This window comes from Papio anubis, unplaced genomic scaffold, assembly GCF_008728515.1.
Source record: "Papio anubis isolate 15944 unplaced genomic scaffold, Panubis1.0 scaffold996, whole genome shotgun sequence".
In the NCBI taxonomy this organism is placed as follows: Eukaryota; Metazoa; Chordata; class Mammalia; order Primates; family Cercopithecidae; genus Papio; species Papio anubis.
The window spans coordinates 4,381-28,558 of NW_022170217.1; the positions used below are offsets into that span (position 1 = coordinate 4,381).

The 24,178-nt window shown below is 42.0% G+C and overlaps 1 protein-coding gene across 1 annotated transcript; it reads right to left on the reverse strand.

The window, feature by feature from the left end:
- Nucleotides 1-16,461: 16,461 nt before the first annotated feature.
- On the reverse strand, nt 16,462-24,167 carry LOC116273640 (RUN and FYVE domain-containing protein 4-like). Its single transcript, XM_031662773.1, has 3 exons — nt 23,884-24,167; nt 17,738-17,848; nt 16,462-17,147 (listed from the first exon to the last, which is right to left on the reverse strand). Exons 1-3 carry the CDS (start codon nt 23,955-23,957, stop codon nt 17,045-17,047), a joined length of 288 nt encoding a protein of 95 aa, XP_031518633.1. The 5' UTR covers nt 23,958-24,167; the 3' UTR covers nt 16,462-17,044.
- Between the last annotated feature and the right edge of the window lie 11 nt (nt 24,168-24,178).

A 24,178-nucleotide genomic window follows, 5' to 3' on the forward strand; every position in this document is an offset into this window, starting at 1 on the left:
AACATTCAAATTCAGGAAATACCGAGAATGCCACAAAGATACTCCTCAAGAAGAGCAACTCCAAGACACATAATTATCAAATTCACCAAAGCTGAAATGGAAGAAAAAATGTTAAGGGCAGCCAGAGAGAAAGGTCGGGTTACCCACAAAGGGAAGCCCATCAGACTAACAGCAGATCTCTCAGCAGAAACTCTACAAGCCAGAAGAGAGTGAGGGCCAACATTCAACATTCTTAAAGAAAAGGATTTTCAACCCAGAATTTCATATCCACCCAAACTAAGTTTCTTAAGTGAAGGAGAAATAAAATCCTTTACAGACAAACAAATGCTGAGAGATTTTGTCACCACTAGGCCTGCCTTACAAGAGCTCCTGAAGAAAGAACTAAACATGGAAAGGAACAACCGGTACCAGCCACTGCAAAAACATGCCAAATTGTAAAGACGATCCATGCTATGAAGAAACTACATCAACTAATGAGCAAACTAACCAGCTAGCATCATAATGACAGGATCAAATTCACACATAGCAATATTAACCTTAAATGTAAATAGGCTAAATGCTCCAATTAAAAGACACAGACTGGCAAATTGGATAAAGAGTCAAGACCCATCAGTGTGTTGTATTCAGGAGACCCATCCCATGTGCAGAGACACACATAGGCTCAAAATAAAGGGATGGAGGAAGATCTACCAAGCAAATAGAAAACAAACAAACAAAAAAAGAGCAGGGGTTGCAATCCTAGTCTCTGATAAAACAGACTTTAAACCAACAAAGATCAGAAGAGACAAAGAAGGCCATTACATAATGGTAAAGGGATCAATTCAACAAGAAGAGCTAACTATCCTAAATATATATGCACCCAATACAGGAGCACCCAGATTCATAAAGCAAGTCCTTAGAGACCTACAAAGAGACTTAGACTCTCACACAATAATAATGGGAGACTTTAACACCCCACTGTCAACATTAGACAGATCCATGAGACAGAAAGTTAGTAAGGAATCCAAGAATTGAACTCAGCTCTGCACCAAGCAGACCTAATAGACATCTACAGAACTGTCCACCCCAAATCAACAGACTATACATTCTCCTCAGCACCACATAGCACTTTTTTCAAAATTGACCACATAGTTGGAAGTAAAGCACTCCTTAGCAAATGTAAAAGAACAGAAATTATAACAAACTGTCTCTCAGACCACAGTGCTATTAAACTAGAACTCGGGATTAAGAAACTCACTCAAAACCACTCAACTACATGGAAACTGAACAACTTGCTCCTGAATGACTACTGGGCACATAGCGAAATAAAGGCAGAAATAAAGATGTTCTTTGAAACCAATGAGAACAAAGACACAACATACCAGAATCTCTGGGACACATTTAAAGCAGTGTGTAGAGGGAAATTTATAGCACTAAGTGCCCACAAGAGAAAGCAGGAAAGATCTAAAATTGACACCCTAACATCACAATTAAAAGAACTAGAGAAGCAAGAGCAAACACATTCAAAAGCTATCAGAAGGCAAGAAATAACTAAGATCAGAGCAGAACTGAAGGAGATAGGGACACAAAAAACCCTTCAGAAAATCAATGAATCCAGGAGCTGGTCTTTTGAAAAGCTCAACAAAATTAATAGACCACTAGCAAAACCAATAAAGAATAAAAGAGAGAAGAATCAAATAGATGCAATAAAAGATGATAAAGGGGATATCACCACCGATCCCATAGAAATACAAACTACCATCAGAGACTACTATAAACACCTCTACCAAATAAACTAGACAATCTAGAAGAAATGGATAAATTCCTGGACACATAACACCCTCCCAAGACTACCCCAGGAAGAAGTTGAATCCCTGAATAGACCAATAACAGGCTCTGAAATTGAGGCAATGATTAGTAGCCTATCAACCAAAGAAAGTTCAGGACCAGACAGATTCACAGCTGAATTCTACCAGAGGTACAAAGAAGAGCTGGTACCATTCCTTCTGAAACTATTCCAATAAATATAAAAAGAGGGAATCCTCCCTAATTCATTGTATGAGGCCAACATCATCCTGATACTGAAGCCTGGTAGAGACACAACAAAAAAGAATTTTAGACCAGTATCCCTGATGAACATCAATGCAAAAATCTTCAATAAAATACTGGCAAACCGAATTCAGCAGCACATCAAAAAGCTTATCCACCACGATCAAGTTTGCTTCATCCCTGGGATGCAAGCCTGGTTCAACATATGCTAATCAACAAACATAATCCATAATATAAACAGAACCAAAGACAAAACCACATGATTATCTCAATAGATGCAGAAAAGGCTTTCAACAAAATTCCACAGCCCTTCATGCTAAAAATTCTCAATAAACTAGGTATTGATGGGACATATCTCAAAATATTAAGAGCTATTTATGACAAACCCACAGCCAATATCATACTGAATGGGCAGAAACTGGAAGCATTCCCTTTGAAAACTGGCACAAGACAGGGATGCCCTCTTTTGCCACTCCTATTCAAAGTGTTGGAAGTTCTGTCCAGGGCAATCAGGCAAGAAAAAGAAATAAAGGGTACTCAATCAGGCAAGAGAAAGCAATAAAGGGTAGTCAATTAGGAAAAGAGGAAGTTGAATTGTCCCTGTTTGCAGATGACATGATTGTATATTTAGAAAACCCCATTGTCTCAGCTCAAAATCTCCTTAAACTGAAAAGCAACTTCAGCAAAGTCTCAGAATACAAAATCAGTGTGCAAAAATCACAAGCATTCCTATACACCAATAACAGACAAACAGAGAGCCAAATCATTAGTTAACTCCCATTCACAATAGCTTCAAAGAGAATAAAATACCTAGGAATCCAACTTACAAGGGATGTCAAGGACCTCTTTAAGGAGAACTACAAATAACTGCTCAACGAAATGAAAGAGGACACAAACACATGGAAGAACATTCTACGCTCATGGATAGGAAGAATCAATATTGTGAAAATGACCATATTGCAAGGTAATTCATAGATTCAATGCCACCCCATCAAGCCACCTTTCAATGACTTTCTTCACAGAATTGGAAAAAAAACTACTTTAAAGTTCATGAAACCAAAAAGGTTTTCCGCAATGCCACAACCCAAGCCAAAAGAACAAAGCTGGAGTGCATCATGCTACCTGATTCCAAACCATATTACCAGACTACAGTAACCAAAACAGCATGGTACTGGTACCAAAACAGACAAATGACAGAATAGAGCCCCGGAAATAATACCACACATCTACAACTCATAACTTATCTGAACAAACCCGACAAAAACAAGCAATGGGGGAAAGATTCCTATTTAATAAAATGGTTCTGGGAAAACTGGCTAGCCATATATAGAAAGCTGGAAACTGGATCCCTTCCTTACATCTAGTTAACAAAATCTGAATTCAAGATGGATTAAAGACTTAAATGTTAGATCTAAACCATAAAAACCCTAGGAAACCCGGTGGGCAATACCATCCAGGACATAGGCATGGGTAAGGACTCCCATGACTCCAAAAGCAATGGCAAATAAAGCCAAAGTATAAATGGGATCTAATTAAACTAAAGAGCTTCTGCACAGTAAAAGAAACTATCTCCAGAGTGAACAGGCAACCTACAGAATGGGAGAAAATTTTGCAATCTACCTATCCGGACAAAGCTGGCTAATATCCAGAGTCTGCGTCCTGCCCAAACACAAGAAAAATCAAACAACCCCATCAAAAGTGTGCTGATATGAACAGACAGTTCTCAAAAAGAAGACATTTATAGCCAAACAGAGCAGCCAAAAACAATACTGGCCATCAGGAGAAATGCAAACTAAAAAACCACAATGAGATAATCACCACACCAGTTAGAATGGCCATCATTAAAAGTCAGGAAACAACAGGTGCTGAGAATGGAGAAATAGGAATGTTTTTACATTGCTGGTAGATTGCAAACTAGTTCAACTTACTGTGGAAGACAGTGTGCGACCAAGGATCTAGGAACTAGAACACCTATTTGACCTAACCATTCCATTAGTAAGTGAGTATATACTCAAAGGATTATAAATCATGCTGCTATAAAGACACATGCATTACGTATGTTTATTGTGGCACTATTCACAATAGCAAAGACTTGAACCAACCCAAATATCCATCAATGACAGACCATTAAGAAAAATGTAAGCTACATACACCATGCATCACTATGCATCTGTAAAAGGATGAGTTCATGTCCCTAGGACATGGATGAAGCTGAAACCATCATTCTCAGCAACCATCGCAAGGACACAGATAACCAAACAAATCACATGTTCCTCACCATAGATGGGAATTGAACAATGAGAAAAAAACTGACACAGGGTGGGGAAACATCACACACACTTGTCGTGGGTGGGGAGGGAGGAGGGATAGCATTAGGAGATATAATTTAATGTAAATGATATTAATGGGTGAAGACACAACATGGCACATGTATACATATGTAACAAACCTGCACATTGTGCACATGTACCCTAGAACTTAAAGTATAATTTAAAAAAAAAGAAGAAGAAATTAGTCTTACAGGAGGCATGGACCACATAGAAATCCAGAGAGGTGATAGGGAGACAGAGTTACTACAGCCTTTGGTCTCTTAGTGACTAGGAGGAGTTGAGCTAGTTTCTACATGGAATAATACCACAGTCAAGAAGATCTTAGCTTGTAAAACCGCATTCCCTATAAGTAACAAGCATAAGAAGCAAAAAGGCACCATCTAAATCTAGAATCAAAAGGAACCATGTAAACACACTGAGATAGCGTCCTAGGTGTTTCTGCCATAGCCAATAGTTACGTAAACCAGAATCCCAAATCTACCAAAGGAATTACAGGATTCTGTTTGTTGGGTGGTGTAAGATAAGGGGGTGTTCTCATAACCAGGAGACACCAGGACGGCTCAGAGAGAATGGAATTAAATGAACGGAAATGTAGACAATAGCTCAGAAGTTAGTTTTCTTCCTTAACATCACTATACTACAAATTTCTTATTGCCTCTACTTTTCTTATTGCCTCATTCTTTAGGACAGTGATTTTTGGACTCTCTTTTTAAAGTTAACACTTTCTTTGAAGATATCTTTAAAGATAACTCATGTGAAATCCTACTTCATAAAATTAGTAAAAGTGGATCTTTTCTGGTTGAAGTTGATTCTCATAGCAAAGAGCTCTGCCTCTTTGACCATCCTCCTTTCTCCCCATCGATCTGTCTGCCTCCTGCATTCCTCCAAATCCAAGCCCCTTTTAAAACTTTTTGAATCTGAGAACACTGTATGAAGGTGCTTCTTTAATTAATGTCTTCAGAATTGTTTTTGTATATTGGTTAGTCAGACCTTTGAGAATTTCTACTTCTTACCTGAAAGTATGTATGCAGAAATGAATGTCATGAAGAAGCAACTGCCTAAGAAGTTTAATTATTGGCTGTGATTCTGACTTGATGATTATTATACTTAAAACATGAAGCGATTTCTGGCTCTGACTTAGCTTCTTTAATCGGAGGGTCACCCACATTACCTTGCCCTGAGCATACTTCAAGGCTGCAAGTCATTTTCTTGTTTGTTTTGCTGATGTTCTGTTTTCCATATTAAAAATATTGTCTCACAGATCTGGAACCAAGCATAACTTTGATAAAATAAAATAAAATGTAAAATTTTTTAAAAAAAGAACTATAACACTCACTGTGAAGGTTTGTGGCTTCACTCCTGAAGTCAGTGAGACCACGAACCCACCGGAAGGAAGAAACTCCAGACACATCTGAACATCTGAAGGAACAAACTCTGGACACACCATCTTTAAAAACTGTAACACTTACTGCGAGGGTCCATGGCTTCATTCTTGAAGTCAGCGAGACCAATAACCCACTGGAAGGAACCAATTCCGGACACAATATCTCAATATTAACATTGAATGTAAGGGGCCTAAATGCTCCACTTAAAAGATATAGAATGGCAGGATTGGCTTAAAAACCACCCACCAAATATCTGCTGTCTTCAAGAGACACAACTAACATGTAAATGTTCCCAGATGAACAAGGTCTGGCTGCTTGCACTTATGGTCTGATAACAAGATGCAGACAGACTGGGAAAGAAGGGAGTTTATTTCTATAACTGGTTACAGGGAGAAGGTTGGAATAACTCACCAGACCAACTCAAAGTTACAAATTTTCCCCCAGTGTTTATATATATTTTGCACTCTATGTCTACATGTGGGAGTGCACCTACAAGCAAGATTGTTTTATTCAATATATATCTAATCTTTAACTAGGGTCTGGAGTCTGGAAAGCTTTCTCTAGAGCCTTGGAAAGTTTCTTAATCTTAAGTGGGTCCTGGTATGAGGTATATGTGTTAGAATGCTTTTATTATTCGATCAGACTTTAGGGTCTGAGAAAACCCAGGCAAGGTCTTAATGGGTTTATTTTTGCATTCTAGTCCTCATACTCAATGACATGGCTTGGCTTCATGTCCCTACCCAAATCTTATGTCGAATTGTAATTCCCAGTGTTGGGGGAGGGACCTGGTGGGAGGTGATTGGATCTTGGGGGTGGATATCCCCCTTGCTGCTCTCATGATAGTGAGTTCTCATGAGATCTGGTTGTTTAAAAGTGTGTAGCCCTTCTGCCTTCACTGTCTGTCTCCTGCTTTGCTATGGTAGGACATGCTTGCTTGCCCTTCACCTTCTGCTATGATTGTAAGTTTCCTGAGGCCTCCCAGCCATGCTTCCTGTACAGCCTGCAGAACTGTGAGTCAATGAAACATCTTTTATTCATAAATTAACCAGTCACAGGTAGTTCTTTACAGCAGTGTAAGAATAGACTAATATACCCAGACACTGGTTTCTCCAGTTCTTTAATATTTAACTTATGTATTCATCAAAATTATAGTAAAGGGTTAGTGGAAACTGACCTTGGCTGCTGAGGAAAACCTGACCTGCTGCATAAGGACTCATATAAACTCAAGGTAAAGGGAAAAAAGATATTCCACACAAATGGAAACCAAAACCAAGCAGGCGTAGCTATTCTTATTTCTGGCAAAACAGACTTTTGAGCAACAGCAGTAAAAAAAGACAAGAAGGATATTATATAATGATAAAAGAATTAGTCCAACAATAAGGTATTACAATTCTAAATTTAAATCCACCTAATACTGGAGCTCCCAGATTTATAAAACATTTACTACCAGACCTAAAAAATGAGATAGACAGCAACACAATAATAGTGGGGGACTTCAATACTCCACTGTTAGCACTAGACAGATCATCAAGACAGAAAACCAACGAAGAAACAATGGGCTTAAACTATACCCTAAAACAAATGGACTTAACAGATATTGACAGACATTCTTTCCAACAACTGCAGAATATACATTCTTCTCAACAGCACGTGGAACATTCTCCAAGATAGAACATATGATAGGCCACAAAACAAGCCTCAATAAATTTAAGAAAATCAAAATCGCAAGTATCTTCTCAGACCACAGTGGAATAAAACTGGAAATTAACTCCAAAAGGAACTCTCAAACTATACAAATACATGGGAATTAAATAATCTGCTTTTGAAAGATTTTTGGGTTAGCAATGAAATCAAGATGGAAATTTAAAAATTCTTTGGCATGAATGATAGTAGTGACAGAACTTATCAAAACCTCTAGGATACAGCAAAAGCAGTGCTAAGAGGAAAGTTCATAGCGTTAAATGCTTACATCAAAAAATCTGCAAGAGCACAAATTGACGACATAATGTCACACATCAAGGAACTGGAGAAACAAGAACAAACTAAACCCACATCCAGCAAAAAAAAAGAAATAATGATAAGAGAAGAACTAAATGAAATTGAAACAAACAAAAACAATATAAAAGATAAATGAAACAAAAAGCTGATTCTTTGTAAAGATAAACCAAATTGATAGACCATTAGCGAGATTAACCAAGAAAAGAGAAGATCCAGATAAGCTCAATTAGAAATGAAACTGGAGATATTACAACTGATCACACAGAAATACAAAAAATCAATCAAGGCTACTATGAACAGCTTTATGTGCACAAACTAGAAAATCTAGAGAAAATGGATAAATTCATGGAAACATACAATCTTCCTAGATTAAATCAGGGAAAAATAGAAACTCTGAGCAGACCAACAATAAGCAGTGAGGTTGAATCAGTAATAAAAAATTGCCAACCCAAAAAAGTCCAGGACCAGATGGATTCACAGCTGATTTCTATCAGACATTCAAAGAAGAATTGGTGCCAATCTTACTGAAATTATTCCAAAAGATAAAGAAAGAAGGAATTCCCCCCCAAATCATTCTATGAAGCCAGTGTCACCCTAATACCAAAACCAGGACAGGACATGACAAAAAATGAAAACTATAGACCAATGCCCCTGATGACCATAGATACAAAAATCCTCAATAAAATACTAGCTAACCGAATCCAACAGCACATAAAAAATATAATACATCATGATCAAGTGGGTTTCATCCCAGGGATGCAGGGATGGTTTAACATACACAAGTCAATAAATGTGATACATCACATAGATAGAATTAAAAAGGAAAATCCTATGATTGTCTCAACAGACACAATGCATTTAATAAAATCCAGCACCCTCAACAAAATAGGCATAGAAAGGACTTAACTCAAAGTAATAAAGCCATTATATGACAAACCCACAGCCAACATCATACTGGATGGGGAGAAGTTGAAAGCATTCCCCTGAGAACTGGAATGAGACAAGGATGCCCACTTTCACCACTTCTATGCAACATAGTACTGGAAGTCCCAGCCAGAGCAATCAGACAAGAGAAAGAAATAAAGGGCACTCAAATTGGAAAAGAGGAAGTCAGACTGTCACTGTTCACTGATGATATGATCATATACCTAAAAAACCCTAAAAACTCATCCAGAAAGCTCCTAGATCTGATAAATTATTCAGTAAAGTCTCAGGTTATGAAATCAATGTACACAAATCAGTAGCACTGCTATCTACCAACAACGACCAAGCTGAGAATCAAATCAAGAACTCAATCTCTTTTACGACAGCTGCAAAAAATAAAATGAAATACCTAGGAATATGCTTAACCCAGGAGGTGTAACATCTCTACAAAGAAAACTACATAACACTGCTGAAAAATCATAGATGACACAAACAAATTGAAACACACCCCATGCTCACGGATGGAAAAATTAATATTGTGAAAATGACCATGCTGCCCAAAGCAATCTACGGATTCAAGCCATTCTCATCAAAATACCATCATCGGTCTTCACAGAATTAGAAAAAAAAAATCCTGAAATTCATATGGAACCAAAAAAGAGCCTGCAAAGCCAAAGCAAAACTAAGCAAAAAAGATAAATCTGAAGATATCACCCGACTACAAATTATACTACAAGGCTATAATTACCAAACAACATAGTACTGGTATAAAAATAGGCATGTAGATTAAGGGAACAGAATAGAGAACCCAGCAATAAAGCCAAATGCAGCTATCTGACCTTTGATAAAACAAGCAAAAACATAAATTGAGTAAAGGACATTTCAATAAATGGTGCTGGGAAACCACATGTAGAAGAATGGAACTGGATCCCTATCTCCCACCATGTACAAAAATCAACTCAAGATGGATGAAAGACTTTAAATCTAAGACCTGAAACTATAAGCATTCTAGAAGATAACTTTGGAAAAACTCTTCTGGATCTTGGCTTAGGCAAAGAATTTATGACTAAGATCCCAAAAGCAAATGCAACAAAAACAAAAATAAATAAATGGGACCTAATTAAACTAAAAGGCTCCTGCATAGCAAAAGAAATAACCAGCAGAGTAAATAGACAACCCAGAGTGGGAGACAATATTCACAAACTTTCTATCAGACAAAGGACTAGTATCCAGAATCAAGGAACTCAAATCAGCAAAATAAGCATCTGACAAAGAACTAGAATCTAGTATCTAGAATCTACAAGGAACTCAAACAAATCAGCAAGAAGAAACCAAATAATCCCATCAAAAAGTAGGCAAAGGACATGATTAGACATTTCTCAAAATAAGATATACAAACAGCCAACAAACATGAAAAAACGCTCAACATCACTAATCATCAGAGAAATGCAAATTAAAACTGGAATGAGATGCCACCTTACTCCTGCAAGAATGCCCATAATTCAAAAGTCAAAAAACAATGGATGTTGGCGTGTATGTGGTGAAAAGAGATCACTTTTACACTGCTGGTGAGGATATAAAGTACAGCCACTATGGAACACCGTGTGGGGATTTCTTAAAGAACTAAAAGTGGAGCTACCATTTGATCCAGCAATCCCACTACTGGGTATCTATCCAAGGGAAAAGAAGTCATTATATGAAAAGGACACTTGCACACACATGTTTATAGCAGCACAATTCACAATTGCAAAGATACGGAGCCAACCTAAATGCCCATCAACCAATGAGTGGATAAAGAAAATGTGGTTTATATGCACCTGAAGGGGAGGCCTGCCCCTCCACACCTGTGGGTATATCTCGTCAGGGGGGACGAGAGACTGAGAAAAGAAATAAGACACAGAGATAAGGTATAGAGAAAGAACAGTGGGCCCAGGGGACTGGCGCTCAGCATACCTCTGGAGGATGTGCACCGGCACCGGTCTCTGAGTTCCCTCAGTATCTGTTAATTACTATTTTCACCATCTCAGCGAGAGGAATGCGGTAGGAGAGCAGGGTGATAGTGGGGAGAAGGTCAGCCAAGAAAACATGTGAGCAAAGGAATCTGTGTCACAAATAAGTTTAAGGGAAGATACTATGCCTGGATGTGCACATAGGCCAGATTTATGCTTCTCTCCACCCAAACATCTCAGTGGAGTAAAGAATAACAGAGCAGCATTGCTGCCAACATGCTTCACCTCCCACCACAGGGCAGTTTTTCTCCTAGCTCAGAATTGAACAAATGTACAATTGGGTTTTATACCAAGACATTCTGTTCCCAGGGGCAGGCAGGAGACAGAGGCCTTCCTCTTATCTCAACTGCAAGAGGCCTTCCTCTTTTACTAGTCCTCCTCAGCACAGACCCTTCATGGGTGTCAGGCTGGGGGACAGTCAGGTCTTTCCCATCCCACGAGGCCATATTTCAGACTATCACATGGGGAGAAACCTTGGCCCATACCTGGCTTTCCAGGGCAGAGGTCCCTGTGGTTTTCCGCAGTGCATTGTGCCCCTGGTTTATCAAGACTGGAGAATGGCGATGACTTTTACCAAGCATACTGCCTGTAAACATTTTAACAAGGCATATCCTGCACAGCCCTAGATCCCTTAAACCTTGATTCCATACAACACATGTTTTTATCAGCTCAAGGTTGGGGCAAAGTTACAGATTAACAGCATCTCAGGACAAAACAATTGTTCAGGGTACAGGTTAAAATCCAGTTCCTTATGTCTTCCTTTTCTACATAGACACAGTAACAGTCTGATCTCTCTTTCCCCTACGTATACCATACAATACTACTCAGCCATAAAATGGAACAAAATAATATCTTTTGCAGCAACTTGGATGGAGCTGGAAGCCATTATTCTAAGTGAAGTAACTCAGGAATGGAAAACCAAATATCATATGTTCTCAGTTATAAGCGGGGGCTAAGCTATGAGGATGCAAAGGCCTAAGAATGATATAATAGACTTTAGGGATGTAGGGAAAAAGGTTGGGAGGGAGGTGAAGGATAAAAGATTACATATTGGGTACAATGTACACTGCTTGGGTGGCGGGTGCATAAAAATCTCTCAGAAATCACCACTAAAGAACTTGTCCATGTAACAGAAAACCACCTGTACCCCAAAACTATTGAAATAAAAAAGAAACACACGAATACACAAAACTTTTAATATGACAAAACAAAGCATGCATATGTAAAGAATACAAGCAATACAAAAGCACAAAAGCATATAAAGCACAGCTGGAAAGTCTCCCTTCTGTTCCTCTGTTCACCCGTATCTTTTCCTCAGATAACTACTGTCTACAGCTTGGTGTGTACATTTTCCCAGAATTCTCTCTATGTAAATACAAACATGTTTTCCTTCCTTCTTTTCTTAATAAAAAGATATATATACTATATCATATATATGTATATATGTGTATACACGTATATATGTATATATATGTATGTATCTCACCTCAAGTGATCCTGCCATCTTAGCCTCCTGTATATCTGGGATTACAGGTGGGAGCCACTGGGTCCAGCTGAATTAATTATTCTTATCTCTTTCCTTTTTGCTTGGATCATTATTTTGTTATTTATTTTTTATTTTTTTGGCCTCAAGTGATTCTCTCGCCTCTGCCTCTCAAAGTGTTAGGATTACAGGCATGAGCCATTGTGCATGGCAAGAAATATACCTTTTTTTTTCCTGGAAATAGAGTCTCACTCTGTTGCTCAGGTTGGAGTGCAATCTTGGCTCACTGCAACCTCTGCCTTCCAAGTTCAAGCAATTCTCATGCGTCAGCCTCCCGAGTAGCTGGGACTACAGGTGTTCACCACCACTCCTGGGTAATTTTTGTAATTTTAGTAGAGATGGGGTTTCACACCATGTTGACCAGGCTGGTCTCGAACCCCTGGCCACCCACCTCGGCCTCCCAAAGTGCTGGGGATTACAGGCATGAACCACCATGCTGAGCCTCAGATTGTTAATTTGTTACTGATTTGTAGGAGCTCTTTATATAATTTGGGCATATTGTGTTTTGAATATTTGTTAGTTATGTTAAGATATTTTCTTCCTGCCTGCTGTATGATTTTCAACTTCATTTATGGTGGAAAGTTACTGTTCAGGTCTTACTTGATCTCTATATCATTGAATCCCACTGACCTATTCTCCTCTATTCCCTTTGATCTCTCTTGGTCTTGTTTGTTGCTCTATTTCTTAATTTATTCCTCAGATATTGAAGTTCCTGAGGATTCTACCTCGGTTTTCTTCTCTTCTCATTCTACCTGCTCCCTCTTGGGGAGTCCACTGGTTTTCATGGCTTCAACTGTCATCCAACATGTGCCAGGGTCTCCCATAGCTACTGCTCCTAACCAGTGTCTCCCCTAAGCTCCAAACTCTGACATGCAATTACCTCCTGAAATCTCCCTGAGGGCCCACAGATGTTGCAAATTCAACATGTAGAAAACTAATCTCATTGTATTTCTTGACATGTCTTTCTTCTGAATGGTTCCTTGTTCAATCATCTGCCAAACCAGAAATGTACCTGCTCCTCACTCTTCCTCTCCTTAACATCACTCCTGACTCTCTCCTCCTCACCACCTTCACTGAGACTGTTAGGCAACTCTTTATTCTCTCTCACCTCACCTAAGGCAATGGTCATGCAATAGTTGTGAGTTCTAGACTGGGCTGTGTGAGTTAGAATCCACCTACCTAGTCCTGGACCTTTGGTCAAGTGATTTAATCTCACTGGGTCTCAGTTTCATTATCTGTGAAGTGGGTATAATGAGAGCAGCTCCTACAAGGGGTTGTTATGTGGATTAAATGAGTCTATACTGATAAACACTTAGAATGATGCTTGGTTCTATTAGCTGCTCCTCATCCTCCTCTTCCTCCTCTCCCCCTCCTCCTCTCCTAAATGTTTTCTACCTCAAATAGTTCCCCCTTTAACCCGCCCTCCAATCCACTGCCAGAATGAGCTTCCTAATATGTGAATTTGATCACTTTCTTTTCCTTTTAAAATTCATCAAGGACCCTGGTTACACTCAGGTAAAGTCAGACTCCTGAGTTGGTCACCTGGCACCCTCCATTTAACTCCTGTTACTTCTCCAACCCTGTCACTTCAGGCTCTCCCCACCCCCCAATACAGAACACTTAACTCCAGCCACAGGGAACCACTTACAGTCCCCTCAACCCCCAAGGAGCTGTTCTGGTTTCCTCTGGGGTCTTGGCATGTGTTTCCCTTTTCCCTGGGATGCTCTTTCCCATTCTTTTGGTTTGGCCAACTCTCCTTTTGCCTTGCAAATGTAGCCAAGGGTTTATAATTCATCATCCATTTGGCTGCTCCTTCCCCCATGGCGAAGTTCTTGAAAGCAGTGCTTTCATATATATTTTTATCTTTGTATCTCCAAACCAATCATTGTTTGGCATATCATAGAAGCTTAACACATTTTTTTTTTTTTTTTTTTTTTGAGCACTGAATGAATTGACAGGTAGGGGAAACTGATGTATGTTGGAGCATCCCAGTGACATCTAATTTAAAGAAATAACTATGTTGCCCCAATTACCCAGGGTATCCCCAGCCTATGAATACAGATGAAGTCACATCAATAGCAACAATCTGGATCGTGCTGGCTCAGAGCCCATGTGTTCATGCTGGACTTCAGCCCTGTAATGCGCTCCTCAGGGACTTGGGGGAGTCTATTGGGGTGTCTCCCACAAGCTTCTCTGGGCTTTGCAGTTGCTGGACATTCACCCTAGAGTCACCACTGAAGAAGGATGGGTGCACTTGCAGTGCCAGGCTCTGGGAGGTCTATGCTGATTTTTGTGGATCTCTCTGCTTGAGAGTCCCCAAAGTCTAACAGACTTTTCTGATTTCTTTTTGGAGCTCTTTTGCTCTCCATTGGACTTGGTGCAGACTCTTCAGGGCCAGTGTTGAGCTACATGTTGGTCTTCAGCATTGCTCTTCTTTACCCCAAACAGTGGGAGAAGGTCCAGCTCCCTGAGTCCTGGCCCCTGATTCCCATCTGATGAGTTCTCTTCCAGGAGCAGCCTCCTTGCTCTATGAAATGGGCTTCAGCCAGTCCCCCTCCCCACCCCGTGAACATCCAATCAATTCATCAGGAAGGTCTGAATTTTGTGCTGGAGTTCCTGCTAGAATATGACTTCTTCTGCTACAGTAAGAACCCTGCCCTAGTAAAGACATGTGAGTAAGCCTCATTTCCAGAAAGGGACTGCTGCCCTTTAGGGTAGTGGCAATTCTATTGCTCTGCTTGCTCCAGGAGCCCCCCAGTTTCTCCCTTCGCCCTGTTATTGTGTTTGCTAAGCAGAAGTTCTCACCAGCTCTCTAGGGCAGAAACTACTGTTGCAAAACTCTTGCTCCATGTGAAGGTAATGGGATGCAATCTGGGCGGCCTAACCCCGAGAGGCTGTCCAGAGCTCTGGTCAGAGCCACAGGATTGCCCAACAGCTGTGGAGGCTCTAGCAGTGCCTGTAAGGCAGAGCAGATAAGGACAGTGTGAATGCCTGCTGGGGGCCACAAAATGTGTCTTTGAACTGTGTACGGCAGCTAATCACCTTATCCTAGAGTGTAGTCTGCACCACTTCTGAAACAGTTATTCTCAGAAGCACCACAATCAGGTGCCGAGTGAATGACCTACACCTTTCATAAGCCTTCTTGGACAATATAGGGGATGTGATCTTATGCCACACTACTACATAGTCCACATCAATGGTCCTTATCAAAAGTCTGGCCAAATGAACGCTGCACAGAGAGTCACCTAGATTCAGCCCTTCCCTCCAGGTGCTCTCAACTTGAGAGCAATCAAGAACTATAGTGGTTGGTGGGGAAGGACAAAGAGGCCCAAGTTCTGTGTCTGTGCCTCTTTCCTGCCTTCCAAACCCAGGTGTCCTGGCGGGAGTGGGGTGGGGGCAACAGAAACTCTCACGTAGTGCTGGTGGGAAGGGCCAATGTACAACCTCTTTGGGCAATAGTTTCCGGTTCCTTAAAAGTTAAACATGGCTGGGTGCGGTGGCTCACACCTGTAATCCCAGCACTTTGGGAGGCCAAGGCAGGCAGATCACGAGGTCAGGAGATGGAGACCATCCTGGCTAACATGGTGAAACCCCGTCTCTACTAAAAACACAAACAATTAGCCGGGCATGGTGGCGGGCACCTGTAGTCCCAGCTACTCGGGAGGCTGAGGCAAGAGAATGGCGTGAACCCGGGAGGCGGAGCTTGCAGTGAGTCAAGATCGTACCACTGCACTCCAGCCTGGGCTACAGAGTGAGACTCTGTCTCAAAAAAAAAAAAAAAAAAAAAGTTAAACATAATGACCCATTCATGTCATTCCTAGGTATTTACGTAAAAGAAACAAGTGTATGTCTACACAAGAGAAACATAAGACAAACAAGTGTATGTCAGCAGAGACTCATGTGAATCTTATTTGTAATAGCCTCAAGTTGGAAACAACTCAGATGTCCATCCACAAGTGAATGCAGAGACAAATTGTGGCATATCCATATGGCGGACACCACTCGAAAACAAAATATGTTCCTGATATATGTAGCAACAAGCAGGAATCTCAACATCATGAAGCTGAGCAGAAGAAGGCAGGCAATAAAGAGGGCGTACTGTATGATTTCACTTACATAAAATTCTAGAAAATGTACATTAGCCTGTGGTGACTGAAAGCAGATCAGTGTTTTCCTAGGTATGGAGGGAAAGCAAGGGAGGGAGGCCACAGAGGGGCACAAGGAAACTTTGGGGTGGATAGATATGTTTATGAAGATGGTTCACTGGCGTTTATTAAAATCAAAACTCATCAAATTGTACACTCTGTCATGTTTATCATGCATCAGTAGTACTTCAATAAAACTGTTAAACATAAAAAGAAACACAGCAATACAAACACAGATCCCTGAAGCTGACTCCAGACAAGAAGCTGCGGGAGAGCCCAAGACAGTGCAGGCTTCACTTCTAGTGAATCAGGAAGGGTGGGCACCAGTGCTGGGTGAGTGGGGAGTGTGGAGGAGAAATGTCAGGGCTGCTGGCGTCTTAGCTACAGTCATGGATTTGCTGATCCCAGAGGGACTTTAGAGAGGATGGGGCCCGACTCCTAACGTTAGAGAAGAAGCCCTGAGCACTGAGGGCTTCGCCAAAGTCACCTGGCTCCTTGTGGTAGCTGCAGGGCTGGAACCACTCCCCACACCCTACTCTGTCCACAGAAGTGCTGGTGCCTTAGATCTCCAATGTCTAGAATTCGGACTGGACAAACAAGAGGGCTGGGAAGAGCTACGGGCAGGGAGTGGATTGAGTGGGATGGGCAAGCGGGTGGGAGGCCAGTCGTGGGCTGGTCTTGGTCAGGTGACCTGGGCTTCTCCTCCCTGGGCACAGGGTGGGCAGCAGCGGTCTCTCTTCTTGTAATCTGCAGAGCAAGCGTGGCAGAGCAGGCCTCCGCAGAGCCTGGAAGGCAGAGGCAGGGAAGCCTGGGGTGGCCTCTGCAGCTGGCACTTCCCCAAGTGGGCGCTGAGGTCATGGAGTTCCAGCGTCTTCAGGTCCACCTGAGACATCTGTTTCTCATCTCCCAGTGGAATGCCCTTGGTCTGTCTCAAGAGGTCTCCCCTCTCCTGAAGGGTGTCCTGATGCCCAACCCCTCCAGAGCCTCCACCTTCACATGGTAGCTTCTCCTGGTGGCTCACTTTCCTCTCTCCCAAGGCTGGTCCTAGCACTGTGCTCACAGACGAAGGAGGGGGAGCAGCTTACACTGTACAGACGCTCCCTTCCGGATGAGAGGCCCATTTCTTGGTCAGTTCTTGGAGGGGGACCCAATCCTGCCCCCCCGGACCCCACTCCTTATCTGACCCTTCTGCTCTTCTCCTTCGTGGCTCTGCTTAGTGTTGGAAGTCAGATATGGTAGAATGAGTGGGCAGCTGTAAGTGGCCTTTTATAAACACCCAGTTGCTGTGTCCCTCCCTTCCCTGGGGTGGGTGGGGGCTGTCAGCTGGTGGAAACTGGGCTGTCCCAGAGGGAGGAATCTGTGCCCTTCCTTTTACCTGCATGGATACCGCCGGGACAATCGGCCAAAGATCTTGCTACAGGCCACACAGCACCCAGGGGCCATGGAAGAAAGATGTTGGAGCCTCTGCCACAGGCGGTCCTTTTCTCTGATGGGGGATGAAGGTGGGGAGACATAGACAGAGACAGAGATCAAAAGACAGAAATGGGAAATGACTCAGACAGAGAGACAGAGAGGAACAGAGGGAATCACACAGACAGGAAGAGAGAGACAGAGAGGGTGATGGAGGGAATCACATGGACACACAGAGAAATAAAAAGAGATTCAGAGACAGGGACAGAAACAAGAGCAGAGACGCAGAAAGACAGAGACACAGCAATGGAGGGGGATACAAAGATGGACAGAGAAAGATGGTTACTCAGAGAGGGAGGGGCAGAGAGAAGGGGAAAGAGGGAGAGAGAGACAGAGAGAGAGAGAGAGAAAGAGAGAGAGAAAGAGAGAGAGAGAGAGAAAGAGAGAGAGAGAGAGGAAGTCAGAGGATTGGAGAGAGACAGAGTGTGACATAGAGAAGTTGAGAGATATATAGAGGGAGAGAAACACACACAGAGAAATAGACACAGAGACAGAGAAAATGGAGACAGAGGGGAAGAGACGGATACGGAGACAGATGGAGAGATAGAGAAAGAGACACAGGGGCCAGAGAAAGACAGACAGAAATGAAGAGACAGTGAGAGACACATACAAGAGATCAGAATGCGTCTGACACCTGGCCTCCTCTTCGCCCAAAATAATCTTGACCCATGATTTAAGGATCCATTATTTAAGCACAAAGGAGTGCTCCCTGATCACAGAGCCCCCTGGGGTTTCTTGCTCCAGACACTTACAGCACATGTTGCCTACTGTCTCTTATCTGGCACTTAGTACAAACTGCCTTGGTATTTATTTACGTGTATGCCCTTGCAAAACTGATTTCACTGCCTTTTTTTTTTTTTTTTTTTTTTTTGCGAGAGCATCTAACTGTGTTGCCCAGGCTGGAGTTCAGTAGCATGATCACAGCTCACTGCAGCCTTGACCTCCCGGGCTCAGGTGATCCTTACACTTTAGCCTTCCAAGTAGCTGGGACTATAGGCGTGTGCCTGGCTAATTTTTTGTAGAGCTGGGGTTTCGACATGTTGCCCAGACTGGTCTTGAACCCTGCCTCAACCTCCTAAAGTGTTGGGATTACAGGCATGAACCACCATGCCCCGCCTTCACTCCCTTTTGAAAGGATATTTAGGAAGAAGGGTTCTTTTAAATTTGTATCAAAATAATACATACACGTGATTTAAAAATAAAATCATACAAAAGTGCTCATATCAAAACACCTCCCTCTCTCGTTCTCAGTGGCAAACCATTTCTGACATCGTTTTGCTTTCTCTCCTTGAAATTGCTTCCATATTTAAGTAATATGCTCCTTTATCTCCTTCTTTGTTTACCAATAGAGAACATTCTCTATAGAGCTCCGTCCTTTGATATCAGAGGATTTAGCTTATTTATTACCATCCTCACTAACTCACCATCCTCACATAGTTATATTCCTGTTTTTAGTTCCTCTATTGGCTACTATTGTAATTTTTTTCTTTTTTTTTTTTTTTGAGACAGAGTCTTTCTCTGTCACCCAGGCTAGAGTGCTGTGGCATGATTTTGGCTAACTGCAACCTCCCCCTCCTGGGTTCAAGTGATTCTCCTGCCTTAGCCTCCCAAGTAGCTGGGATTACAGGCATGTGCCACCATGCCTGGCTAGTTTTTATATTTTCAGTACAGATGGGGTTTCAGCATGTTGGCCAGGCTGGTCTCAAACTCCTGACCTCAGCCTTGGCCTTCCAAAGTGCTGGGATGACAGACATGAGCCACCGTGCCCAGGCCACCATTGTAATTTTTACAGAATATACTCACATATTTATTTCTTCATCTACTAACTATAGGTAGTATCCTTATGACTCCTGTTCTGTAATATGATGATGCCAGCATCTCTTCCTTTCAACTCACCTCTTTCCTCCACCTTCTAACTTGCCATCTGTTCTCACAGCATCCGGAATGGTAGCCACTACCCCACATGTGGCTATTTACATTTAATTTAATTAAAATATTAATACATAAAATAAAAACTTTAGTTCCTTAGTTGCACCAGCTCAATATTTCAAGTGCTTCATCTCTACATGTGACTACCAGCTACCATACTGGACAGCATAAATATACGACCTTTATAGAACATTCTATTGGATTCTATTCTATACATAATATTGTTAAGGTGGTAGCATTTACGTTCTGTTTCTATAATTACATAATTGCTTTCTGTGCTTTGCTTTTAAGTTGATTCTAACATTGAAAAAATTAATGAATAATATTTACATTATTAGATAATATATATACATATTTCTTCCCAACAAGCTAAGATACCTTCTATAACATTTTCCTTCTTGGAAGGCTTTTGGTTTTCTGGGAGTTTTTAATTGCCTTTCTTTTTTTCTTGCATTACTTGCCTTTAACATATTATTTTCCTCCCAATTCTTCATCATTTCAGGTGTTCTCTTGATTCCCTTTCTCCCCAGATACCTTCCTCCTGCGTCCTTGGTCCTTCTGCTACAGTCTGGACTGACTGCTCCCTGGGCTTGCTGCCCACTTGTCATCTTGGGAATTCCCTTTTCTTCTCTCCTAGGCTAAAGCAATTTTTTTTTTCCTGAATTCCACATCTTCTCCTTTCTTGGCTTACTTCCTTGTTTTTCTGGAGCACATCCTCAACTAACTTCCTATGAAAGGCTATGTGGGAGGTAAATTTTCTGAAATCTGTCTATGTGAAAATGTCTTTACTCCACCACCTCCCCCACTTCATTCATGGTTTGTCTGGGAACAAGATTCTAGGGCAAAAGTCAGTTTTTCTCAGAACTTAAAAAGAATTGCACCATAGACTGTTTACATGATTTCTACTTCTTTTATAGGTGATCTGTCTTTTTTTCTAGACAATCTTAGGACATTCTCCTTATCTGTTTTACTAAAATTTCATAATGATGTATCTGTGGGCTTTGTTTTGTTTGTCAATTCTTTGCTCAGTGAAATCTTCAAATCTGAAGATCTGTGTCCATCAGAGCTGGGGAATTCTCTCACATCTTAATTTTTGCTATGTTTCATTTGTTTCTCTCCTCACAGTTAGAAAGGACATTGGAATTCAGAGACTGATTATCTGTATGTTTAATTATTTCTCTCCTGACTCCCATCTCTCTATGCTTGTTACTCTACTTTCTAAGAGGCTGCCTCATCTTTCTCTTCTAATCATTTTAGTGAATTGAGAAAAATTCAGTGATCATAATTTTAATTTAATTTTTAATTTCCAAGAATGTTTCTCTTTTGACAGATGCTTTTTATAGCATCCTGTTTCATGGAAGATGGATCTTTTTCCTTTGTTTATCTTCATCTCTTCCCTTTATGTTCTAGACTCTCCTCAAATATCTGGGGATCCTTGGTTGTCATTTTATGTGTGAGAAAGAGGCAATAAAAGCTGTTTAGAGCTCTGAATAGTGGACAGGAATGGTTGACTAGTGGCTTCCCTTTAGTGGGGACTGGGCAGGGAGCTACCTGCTACAACCAGACACCCAAATGCCAGGACAAACTGGTCTTTTATTTGGGGCACTTAAATTCCTTTAGTGAAGGATCTTTTGGTCATTTGCTTGGGAGATAGGCCCCTGAGTGCTGGATATTCTGCATGTGGGGAGGCCGGCAGAAGGCAGCAGGTATGGACTGTTCTTTCTAATGACTTTATCTCTCATCTGACTTCTGCCATCTGTGGCTCTGGGATCTCTGGATCCTACAAAAAACTTGGGCTTCACACAGTATCCACTTCTCCATCCATTTTCCAGCTTCTGGAAATTAGTTGAAATCTCTCCTCTGTGGTTAGCTCCTCCACTTTTCTCTCCGTTTTAGGTTTTAGTCTTTTATAGTCATTTTAGAGAAATTTCAGGATGGAGAATAGATAAGATGTGGGCAGTCCACCATCCTGACGCAGAAGTCAACCTTGGTGGCTATTTTTTTTCCTTTTTCTTTTCGTTTTTTGCATAGGGTTGTATTTTCCATAAGCTTCTGCCAGGGACATTGTATTACATAGTTTAATGTTTCCTGCCTGAGAACCTGTGATTAATCACCTTTGCACTGGGAAACTAGAGCTGATGAACTAGTATATTTTCTTTGGATGGGAAGTGAGATTTAGTCACTCTGTCTTTCCCTTTTTGATCCTGCTACCAATATGCTCAGTGCTGAGTTCTAATGCTATCCCTAATCCCAACACTTTGGGGGATATATACTTTTTGTTTTCTATTACATGTTCCATTTAATTTTCTTTCTTTCTTTTTTTTTTTTGAGATGGAGTTTCACTCTTGTCGCTCAGGTTGGAGTGCAGTGGCATGACCTCGGCTCACTGCAACCTCCGCCTCTGGGGTTCAAGTGATTCTCCTGCCTCAGCCTCCTGAGTAGCAGGGATTATAGGTGCCCGCTAACACGCCCAGTTAATTTTTGTATTTTTAGTAGAGACAGGGTTTCACCATGTTGGTCAGGCTGGTCTCAAACTCATGAACTCAGGTGATTCATCCACCTTGCCCTCCTAAAGTGCTGGGATTACAGGCCTGTGAGCCACTGCACCCGGCCATGTTCCATTTAATTTTCTAGTTTTCTTTAACAATCACGTATATATGTCTTTTATTGTTGGCTATCTTAAATTATTTCATGAAGTCAATACTTCACTTTTTATATCTCTCTTCCTCCAAATTGACAGTAAATCCTTTGGAGGAACTATTCCTTAAATTATTGTTTGTCCTTTCCAAGTTGATGTCTCCTTTTTCTCACCCTTAATACCATTTGGATATTGTGTAAGAGGATTTAGTTCTAAATGACCCCTCACCTGAAATCCTAGCACTTTGGGAGGCTGAGCTGGGTGGATTGATTGAGGTCAGGAGTTCAAGACCAGCCTGACCAACATGGTGAAATCCTTTCTCTACCAAAAATACAAAAATTAGCCCAGCATGGTGGCACGCACCTGTAGTCCCAGCTACTTGGAAGGCTGAGGCAGGAGAATCACTTGAATCCGGGAGGTAGAGGTTGCAGTGAGCTGAGATGGCGCCACTGCACTCCAGCCTGGGTGACAGAGCTAGACTCTGTTAAAAAAAAAAAAAAAGACCCCTTAGCAACCTTCCAATTTTAATGGAACCTGAGTCCACTGGTCTCCTGTTTCCTGAACTGTATGAGAGGATAACATATGTATGTGAACTCTCTACCGAACTAAAGGGCAGGAATTATGCTTTCCGCATCTTCCCTGTCTCTCAGTGAGCTTAGTGGTTTGGAGCTGACCCTGGTGAGCCCAGCCTCTGGAACCTAGGACAGCTGACCCAGGGCAGGTCCACAGGCCCAGGGCCTGACGAAGTCCCGTGGGCAGGTAGGTGTAGGACACGTGATCACCTCTGGGTTCTCCCTGGTGTCTTTTTCCTCCTTCTCCCAATTCCTTCTCAACCCATGGTTCTTTTCTCCTCCCTAACCTCAGTAGGTGTGTGTATGTGGGAGTGGGTCCGGGTGGTGGTGTGCATTATTGTCAGGGGACTCTATACAATTAATATGCTATGGGTCCTAGGTGACCAAGTCTGCCTTTTTTTTTTTTTTTTTTAAATGGAGTCTCGCTCGGTTCCCCAGGCTGGAGTGCAGTGGTGTGATCTTGGCTCACTGCAACTTCTGCCTTCTGGGCTCAAGTGATGCTCTTGCCTCAACCTCCCAAGTAGCTGGGATTACAGGCACGCGCCACCATGCCCGGCTAATTTTTGTATTTTTAGTATAGATGTGGTTTCACTGCATTGCACTGCATTGGCTAGGTTGGTCTTGAACACCCGACCTCATGATCCGCCCACCTCGGCCTTCCAAAGTACTGGGATTACAGGTGTGAGCCACTGCACCCGGCCAAGTCTGTCTTATTTCTGACCCTCAGTTTCCTTTTCTGTAAAATGGGGATAACAGCAGGGAGTGGCTAAAAGAAACAGAAGAGTTAGCATATATAAAAGTTCTAGAACCCTGCTTGGGAGCTGTGAGTGGAGTAGAATTCTCATGCTCCGGGCTCCACATTCCTTACCGTTCCCCCGTCTGTCTCCCCTTTCCCACTGTCCCCGTCCTTACTGGATCAGTTCCAACACCCGCCTCTTCATGGCCTGGACCAAGTCCCGCTGCCCTCCAAGCTCCTCTTGGTACATGGCGTCCCGCCTCTCAGCCTCCTGTTGCTTCTGCTCCAGCTGTGCCTGCAGCTCGGCTCTCTCTTCCTGACACCTGGGTACAGAAGGAAGACTAAGTTCTTAGGGGGCAAAACTCAGCCTTTGTGCCTGAGCTAGGCTGGGCCTCTGCCGGATAGGGAGCCCATGGGAGACACTGGTGATGCCCCCAGCAGCTGAAGTCCACACACATACACACACACACA

Coding starts and splice junctions, on each gene's coding strand:
- LOC116273640 (XM_031662773.1), bottom strand. CDS start 23,957: ATGTACCAAGAGGAGCTTGGAGGGCAGCGGGACTTGGTCCAGGCCATG. Junction 17,849..23,883: donor CGGGTGTTGGAACTGATCCA/GTAAGGACGGGG, acceptor ATCCCCCATCAG/AGAAAAGGACCGCCTGTGGC. Junction 17,148..17,737: donor TCCCGGCGGTATCCATGCAG/GTAAAAGGAAGG, acceptor TCTGCCTTCCAG/GCTCTGCGGAGGCCTGCTCT.